At 55.4% G+C, this 8521-nt stretch overlaps 1 protein-coding gene across 5 annotated transcripts in view; it reads right to left on the reverse strand.

The window, feature by feature from the left end:
- adamts17 (ADAM metallopeptidase with thrombospondin type 1 motif, 17) overlaps window positions 1-6780 on the reverse strand; it is a 28117-nt gene extending 21337 nt beyond the window's left edge. For 2 of the 5 annotated variants that reach the window (XM_019893237.1, XM_019893235.1), the window contains exons 1-6: window positions 6420-6779; window positions 4655-4968; window positions 3893-4064; window positions 1843-2000; window positions 1617-1700; window positions 464-621 (exon numbers count right to left, since the gene is read on the reverse strand). In XM_019893237.1, the coding sequence (XP_019748796.1) occupies window positions 464-621; window positions 1617-1700; window positions 1843-2000; window positions 3893-4064; window positions 4655-4968; window positions 6420-6477 (944 nt within the window). In that variant the 5' untranslated portion in view covers window positions 6478-6779. The other 3 variants (XM_019893238.1, XM_019893239.1, XM_019893240.1) reach the window with 3 other exon arrangements.
- Between the last annotated feature and the right edge of the window lie 1741 nt (window positions 6781-8521).

Genomic DNA, 8521 nt, shown 5'->3' on the forward strand with positions numbered 1-8521 from the left:
GGGGGGGGGGGGGCCTTGACAGCGTCAGAAATGTGGCAGTCGAAAAAGTGGGGGGACCGGAGAGACGAGGACGACCACCGTAACGATCAGGAAGGTTTTTCGAGATATGCCAAGACGCAAATCTCAAAGGGGAAGCGAATCGCTTTTCGCGAGCAAAATTGTTTTCCTCCCTTTTGTTGCCTCGTAGCAATTTGCGACCGTCTCACAGTCAGGAGCCTCAAGTAGGGTCGACCGTCGTTTGAATTTGGCCGATTGAGGCTCCAACTGCGGTTCTTTGATTCCATCGCGCTTCCCCTCTCGGGAGCGCCAAGGGCGACAACTAAAATCTTCTCCCGGGAGGAGAATCTTCCCTTTGGGTGAGACGGACGCCTTCTGCCGTGGGACGAGAAGCGTCGAGAAGCTACCGGGGCCGTGCGGCCCAGGGCCAGGTCGCCTTGGGGGGGGGGCGAGGAGGCGAACCCACCTGGTGACGAGCACGGCGCTGTCCACGGGCGGGAGTTGGTCCGTTCCTGCGGGCAGGCGATTGCTTCCCAGGTGGCGCCGGCCTCCAAACTCTTCGTGCTGCCACTGGCAGAAGCTCTCCAGGGAACGCTCGCCGTGGTGGCCCACCTTCAGCTTGTCCTGAGCGGGAACCCAGAGCGTGCGGAATCCTCGCTCGAATGAAGGGCTTCGACAAGGCTCAAAGGAAGCAAGTGAACGGAAGCGCAAGAATGTCGGCGAGAAGCGTGAGTGGATGAAAAGTGGACAGAACCGGGACAAGGGGGCTGGCGGCGAAGCCCAAAAAGAGCCAAGAATGTTTCTACAGTGAAACTCCTCAACAACGATACCTACATGGGCGCAAATACCCCCTAGTGTGAAAAAAAATCTTCACGCATTAACACCATTCCCTCTTTCTTGTCTCCCATACAACGAAAAAAAAAAAACGCTTTTTCTCTGCCATTGCCTCGCGACGAGATTCACTCCAACGAAGTCTAATCCAACAGCGACCTCTACTGCTTCGTTCGGAAACGGCAACAGCAACCACCACACTGGTTTCCACGTGCGCAGTAGTCCAGGAAGTATTTGTTCTCGTTCATTTCAGACGCAGTTTGCCTTGCTAAAATGGCTACAAAACGGACCTTTGGATGTCAAGCAGCTAAGACAAGAAGAGCTCCGACGCTGGAAGAGATAGTAAAAGTGATCAAAATGAATGAGTGAGGAAACAAAATAAGACAAAAAGACGGAGGAAGCAAAATAAAAGACATTATCCAAGAAATTGATGGAAGTGAAAGTGAATGCAGATCGTCAAGTTCGCAATTTCTTTCCCTTTATTTTCCGTTCTCCACTGACTATATGAAGTGTCAAATAAGTGTCTGCTCATACTTATGCACTATTGGAATAAAAATAAAGAGTCCACGTACGTTTGTGTGGGCGTGTGTGTTTACATCTGAGATCAAATTTGCAACAGTGAAAAAAACCCCTGTTGTGAAAAATTTCTGGCTGCAAACATGATTTCGTTGTAGAGGAGTTTCACTGTATCGAATGTTTTGGGGGGTCAGGGGGGGCGGGAGTTCATGCCTTCCCATCCACTCGTGACACACTTGACAGGACCGGCGCTGGTCCAAGTTGACACTCACTGGGCGACTGTGAAGCAGAACCAACTTTGTGACCCGAATGTTGATCCTCACGCCCAAACTCTGGTGCCGGAACATGTTGTACACCTGAGTCACACACACACACACACACACACACAAGAGACGAGCACGCGGCGGCCTTGAGAGCGGCCACCACCTATTCTGCAGGGGGGGCGGGGGGGGGGGGCTTTTTTTTTGAAAAGCGGAAATGCCTACTTGTTGCGCTCACCATGTTCATGACGGTCAACAAGAACCTCTTGGCGGCGTCGGCGCCGTGGTACTGGACCATGCTGGAGTCGGCCACCAGCAGCGTTTCCACCGTGTACGCGTCCTCGCCGGGGATGGCCGCGCGCTTGCGGCGACCTTCCTCCGTCGCCTTCTCCTCGTCTGTCAACACACGTGGCGCTTTTCACTGACGAAACTTTTTTTCGGGCTTCGAGCTTGCCGGCCAGCGCTCCCGCCGTCCTGTTTTCATACGCCGCTCTCGCATCGTCACGCAAGATGTCGTTTGAATTTATGGGGAAAAAAGGAATTTTTGGAACCCACCCGTGTTCCTTCCAAAAAATAGATCGATTTTTTTGGTTCCTGAATAACAAACGACAGGGAGAACGTTTGACGGTTTTACGATGCTCTGGCATTTGTTGAAGTTTATGACTGAGATTTGAAAGAAAGAAAAAAAAATCTGTAAATCTGCTGCTTTTTTTTTAGGGGGGGGGTGAAGGGGTTGAATGTCATTCTCTGTCTTTTTTTTGTTGTTTGTTTTTAATGTGTCATATTGGAGGATTGTTCACAAGACTTTGAAAGAGCCAACGTCACTCCGGTAAGGGACGAGCGCTTTCGATTCCCTTCAAGTCGGGGAAGAAATGAAGTCACGGAAGAGCGGGGCGACCACGCGAATGAGCGAGACATAAACGGCGGTCACGGGATAGAGCGACATGGGAAGGAGAACTTTGGATGGAGGGGGGCAGGGGGGCCGCTTTGATATGCGCGGAAGGAAATCACCGCCGACTCTTTGGAGACGACGGAGCAAGTCGGTGAGGGAAGCGCGTCGCCCAACTTTTCGGAAGCCCACAAGTGACGGCGGCTACAATCCAAGGGAGGACCCGTGTGTGTGTGTGGGGGGGGGGGCAGACGCCGAGATCCTTCAAAAGGGAAGGGCAGGGGAATTTCAGGCATTTCCCAAAACAACTTGAGCCCGCTTCATCACGAATGCTCATTTAGTTGGAGAGTTCGAAACGTCCAACTTGGCAGGCAGGTTGTCATTTGTTCGGACTTTTGAAAGATTGATTCCGAACATTGCGAGGGCCTTCCTCATTTTGACACTCACGCTTTCAAGGCCTTGAAAGACTTTTGAAGGACCGGCGGGAAGCCTGACGTAAGAGAAGCCGCAACGCTCTTAACGCTCACTCGCTGGGCTCGCCGTCTGACCTGCTTGTGAACATGTGCAACGTATTAAGGGAGAGACTGTGTGTGTGTGTGTGTGTGTGTGTGGTCTTGCCTGAGAGGGCTTATGTAACTTTGGCGGGGTCAAGCTGCTTCGCTTAATGAGCGTGCACCAGGACACACTCACGCTCAGGGTGTGCGTGCGTGCGTGCGCGCGGGCGTCTTTGACTTGCGTGTTGTTCTGAGTGATGATGACTAGCGTGTTTTTTTTTATCTGCTGGCTCGTGACGATCCGCCGTCGTCGACTCCAACTTGCACTTTGGCATCTCAAGTGTCACGCGCTCTTCCGTGATTTGTATTTTTTTTTCCAGTCAACGTGCCGACTCGCGTTTTGACGGCCGAAGCGCCGAGTCGCACTTTGGGAATGGAAACGGCCCGGTGGCTCTTTGACATTCATTGAAACGTGCCGTGCTGAGCTGCGGTCGTTCCGGTCGACTCGCGATGGGGGGGCAGCGGGTGCGGCGAACATCCAGCAGAGGGAGCTGCGGTGAAAAAACCCAAAAAGACAAGCTTGTGTGCGAGGTCGACGGAAGGCATTCGGGACCTGGCACGGGGAACGCCCGCCCCCAAGGAGAGCGACGGTACCGAAGGCGAGGTGCCACCTGCGCATCTTCTCCATCCCACGCGTGCGTGCGTATGTTGCGATTCTATTCCCGATGACGTGCGCGCTCCTCTTTATGTGGTCACTCCGCTCCGTGTGCGCGTTCTCGCTCCCGAGAAGGATACTTTCCAAGTCCCGATTCGCGGGCGTGTTCGCGTTCCCGCAGTACTGCCGGCATGGCCGAAACGCCGCCCTAAGAGCGGAGGCGCCCCCTTGTGGCCGGCGCGTGGCTCACCTTGTCGGCGTTGAGGCGCGTCGTCCGCGTCTCGGCGGCGCCGTCGCATCAGCTGATGTTTGATGCCCGAGAGCCACCCCGGCGAGCGCTCGCTCTGCCGCCGCCGCCGCCGCTTTTCCTCCTCCAGGGGGCGGATGAACAGAACCTCGCCGTCCACGTGCACCAGACCCGTCTGAAAAGGGAAACGCCGAGGGACGGGCGGTAAACTTGCTGGCCCGTTGTTGCCGTTCAAAGCGCCAGCTTTCCCCATTCAAACAGACGCGTCGCCCTCCGCCACCCCGAGTGCCGAGAGGGGCCGGGCGATGGGTCCTTATCGTATCGTCACCCGGATGGGAGCCTTAACACGGAAATGAAGACGATGTCGCTCACGCGAGCTCGCCGCCCTTGACGCACGGAGGGAGGCGGGGGCACGCGGCCGCAGCGAGACGGCTCAGCTCTCACGAGGAATCCGCTCTGCGTGCGTGTCCTTTGGAGGGCCCGGCCGATGAATCCGTTTCATCGGCGAGCTCTTTTCAAATCGGCAAATAGCGGCCATTTTGGGCCAATTTCATCACTTGTTTTGACACATTGCCACAACAGAAGACCAACAAACAACTATGTCTTTTTTTTTTTTGGGGGGGGGGTTGTAATTCATGGTGCAAATGATTGCTGATCTGTTATGCTAAATGTGCCAAATTTTGGAATCAGACACAAAATCCCACGTCAGAAGAGCCCGAGTCCTTTTGTGTTTGTGTGCGCGCGTGTGTGTGGGCGCAAGCGTACCAGGCCTCCGCAGGCCGTGACGGACACCAGCGAACCAGGTCGGTCCAGGACGGAGCCCGAGTAGAGGCAGAGCTGGTCGCGGGCCATTCGCACGCAGGTGGGCGGCGTCCCGCCGGCCCGCCGTTCCTCCACCAGCAGATGGGCGGCCAGCAGGCCGCCGTCGGCGCGGCCGTCCCTGGTGGCGTTGAGCCGGAGGTTCTGTCCGAAGGCCGCGAGCGATACCAGCAGGCGGTCCGGGTCGCCGGGCGCCGACAGCAACCTGGGGAACACCTCCGCCGATTCCTCCGAATCCGCGTCGCCGTCGACCATCGCCGCTGAGCAAAAGCACGCCGCCATCAAGTCATCAACGGCTTACGAGGCATCGTTTCGTTTTCATTGGTTTGGAAAAGAAAGCATCGCTTTTGGGTGAGTTGTTTTTTTTTCCTCTCCAAAAGATTTTTTTACTGTTCACTGCAAAGGAGCATCAATTATTCGCAGAGTTCCATGACTCCACCCGGCCCGATTTTGGCGGGGGCCTGCCGAACATCGAGATTTCCCCAAACCGACGACCCTTCTGTCCAAATGGCCACTTCAAACCGAATCCGACTCGGTTGCCGTTTCGGCGGCTTCATAAAGCCTAAAGCCGGCGGGGGCCGCCCCCCGATTGTAGTTGGGCCGCAACGGACTCGTTGCCGCCATGTTTTCGTGAGGCCATTTGTGCAGAATCGCGTCACGCGGGACTGTTTTGCGCTCCTTTCGGAAAAAAGTTGCTGTGGCTTGTGAAAAATATGTCCTTCGCGTGTATTTTTCGACACGGTGGACCGTGGAATCTCCACGGTCGCCTCTTTTTCAATTTGATGATTTCCATGCACTATTTTGTGGCGCGCACGGCGGGATCGCTCATGTTCGACCGCCCACAAAGTGTTGACAGGTCGCATGGTGGCAAAATGCGTGTCACCTAACCTTAAACGGGAGGGGGGGGGTGAGGACGCATGAGGGACGTCCACCGAGAAAAGCTGGCCATCCGTTGCCAGTGATGGTGTGGGAATGTCCGGTAGCCAAACAAACAAAAGACAGACGGACGGGGGGGGGCTACAGAGATGACTTTTATGGCACCCAAAGCCATTGCCTACGCTTGACTCCAAATGCTTCTCTTGGCTCCGACTTGGCCCTCAACAGCCGCTTCGCACAGACACTCAGTCACTGGTCATTCTCTTGGAGCAACGTTGAAAGTGACCAACGTTTTCAAGCCTTTCATATGTCATGGCGTCCCGATGGATTCACATTGGGACACAATTTAAACACATCTGGTGGGAGGGGCTGGCATGTAAACACAAGCGCGTGGAAGGTGTAAATGGAGAAATGAGATGAGCCCCGGCTCGGCTCGAGTCGGTCGGTTCGGACAACTTGGCGCTCATTCGTCACCTGCCTCGTCAAAAAAAAAAGTGAGCAGCTAACGCCCAGGCAAAGTCCATCTCACTTCCAGGTGTTTTCTGAGAGTAGATTGGCCAGAAGCTGCTGACATCTGTCAGTCGATCAGTCAGTCGGTCTTTTCCCCTCTCGGCTCTTGCGTGCATGCAAAAAAAATATTTTAAAAAAATGGGCACTCGAAACAAAAGCTTCGAGCGTATTCGGTCCAAGGACAAACATCGTCAAGGGGAGGACCGGTAGCCGAAAAGTGTCGTTCGGCGCGGTCCTCCAAATATTTGGCCGCCGTTACTCGGCAGGCAGCCAGCAGCGGCAGAGACGCAACGCGACGCGCAAGCCGCGCCGACTCGGGACTTACCGCACGCTTCCGCGCACAACAGCGCCACCAGCAGGCAAGACACACGGCCGCTCCGCATGCCGAAGCCAAGCAACGGTCCGGGACCGGGACCAGAGCCGCTCGCCAGCACCGGGACCGGGACCGGGACTTGGACTAACGTCGTCGGGCCGGCAAGAGGGAACGCGAGACGGCCACCCCGTTTTCTTCCCTCCTTCTTCTTCTTCTTCTTCTTTCCCAAAAGTGGATCAAATCAGGCGGGCCGAGGACACGCCCTCGGAAGCCGGCTCCGCCTTACGTCCGATGCGATTGGCCCGCTTCGACTTCGGGCCAGAGGAAAGCGCCGCCTCTCAATGGCCGACGTGGCTGTCAATCAGAGGGGGGCGTGAAGTGAAACCTAACGCGTGGTCTGGAGGGGCGGCCGCCGAGCCCGCGCGTGCGCAGCGGTTCCAAATCGTTTGGATTCGTTGGCGCTCCGTTGGAAATGGGACCGATTTCATTCATGTCGTCCTGCTTTGAAGCAACGTATGCCGAACTACAGGATATTGTTGTGGTGTGCATTGTTGGAACGAAGACAATACAGTATAGTCAGACTGAAATTAAGGAAACTAGTTTTTGTTATTGTTTTTAAAATTAACATGAACTCATTCACTCCTAAAGACATATTTGTCTTTTCACACTCCACACCTTCAACCCCAGATACCTTTTTTTTTTCAATTTTTCCAAGACTTAAAAAAAAAAGGGGGTCAAGAATTGGCTGGTACTGAATGAGTTCACATCAGTGGTGCTGTGAGGGCTTTTCTTCAATTATTTGGTTACGTGCTACTTTCCTTAACGTTCTTTCACGTCATGCGGCGTGGGAAATTGCAGCAGCCGAACATCTTCCGGTCAGACGTGGGGCGGCCGAGCTCTCGTTTCTCCATCGAGGGACGACGCTCGCCGACTGTGGGCCGCAACAAAGCTAACTGGCGCTACCGCCGCTGCCCCTCCATTTTCTTTCTTTGACTTCTCAACGTTTGCAGCGCGCCTGCTGCCACAACAATTTCAAAACACGAGAAAACTGCCGCAGTCGGGCAAACTTATCAGCTGCATGGATAAGATTTAATTTTGGGGGGCGGCGGGGGGTTGAAAACAAAATCCACAATGCACACAACCGATGAAACGCAAGATGGCGACGGGGCGCAGTGGATGTCGAACGTCAGGACGTCGCAGTGGTGGACACGAGAATATTTTGTCGTGTGGAAAATAGTTGGGGGGGGGGGGGCGGGATGGTTCAGAATGGGCCTTTGCCGGGGAATTTGTAGGCGGAAATAAAAATGTGAGGCAAGTGTGAATTTGGGGACCGTGGAAACTCTTGTGTCATTTCAATGGCTTGAGAAACATCGAAGGGGGACCCAAAGCGCCGAAACGAAATTGTACGTCGCACGTTGGCTTGGCTCCGGCCAGAATTATTTGGAGGCGGCCCTGTGAAACGCCAGGGGGGAATTTGTCAAGGGTGAAAAAGAGTGCGTGCTTGGAATCATCGAGCGGAATTGGAAGGTGACATTTTACTTTGGGGAGGGGGGGAAAAAAAAGGTGCACGTTTGCAAACGTGCGTCTTTTTGAAATGGGAACAAGTTGCGAACCGGCCAACCGGAACGTTGCTTGAACGCTCCTCGATGATGGAAAAAAGGAAGATTGGCGGGCCTGGAAAAAGGGGCCATCGGGTCAAAGGCAGTTTGCAATATCACGGGGGACCCGGCCACTTTTCGGAAGACCTTCAAGTCGGACGCGGTTGCTCCTTTTGGCCGAGGATCCCAGGGGGCGCGGGGCCACGTTGAGGCACTTCGTTGGCTCCCAAACAATCAACAGGAGGCGGGCCTGAAAATCAAAGCTGGGACTGGCCGGCGTCCGGTCCGGGGCGCGGAGGATGACTGACAAACTTGTGAGCGGACGTGGCTTCCCGCAAGCGCGTCGGTGGCGCCGCGAGCTGGAAGGGAGGTCACCGCCGCCGTCCGCCGGTGGCCGGAAAAGGAAAGGAGGAGCAGGACGACGAAGGCGCGCCCGGCGTCCCTCCCTCGCCCCGAGGTGGCGCTGAGGCCGCCCCGCCGCCGGCTCCCCTCACCGACGCGGCGGTGGAGAGGCCG

This window comes from Hippocampus comes, unplaced genomic scaffold (assembly GCF_001891065.2).
Source record: "Hippocampus comes isolate QL1 unplaced genomic scaffold, H_comes_QL1_v1.1 scaffold378, whole genome shotgun sequence".
NCBI lineage: Eukaryota > Metazoa > Chordata > Actinopteri > Syngnathiformes > Syngnathidae > Hippocampus > Hippocampus comes.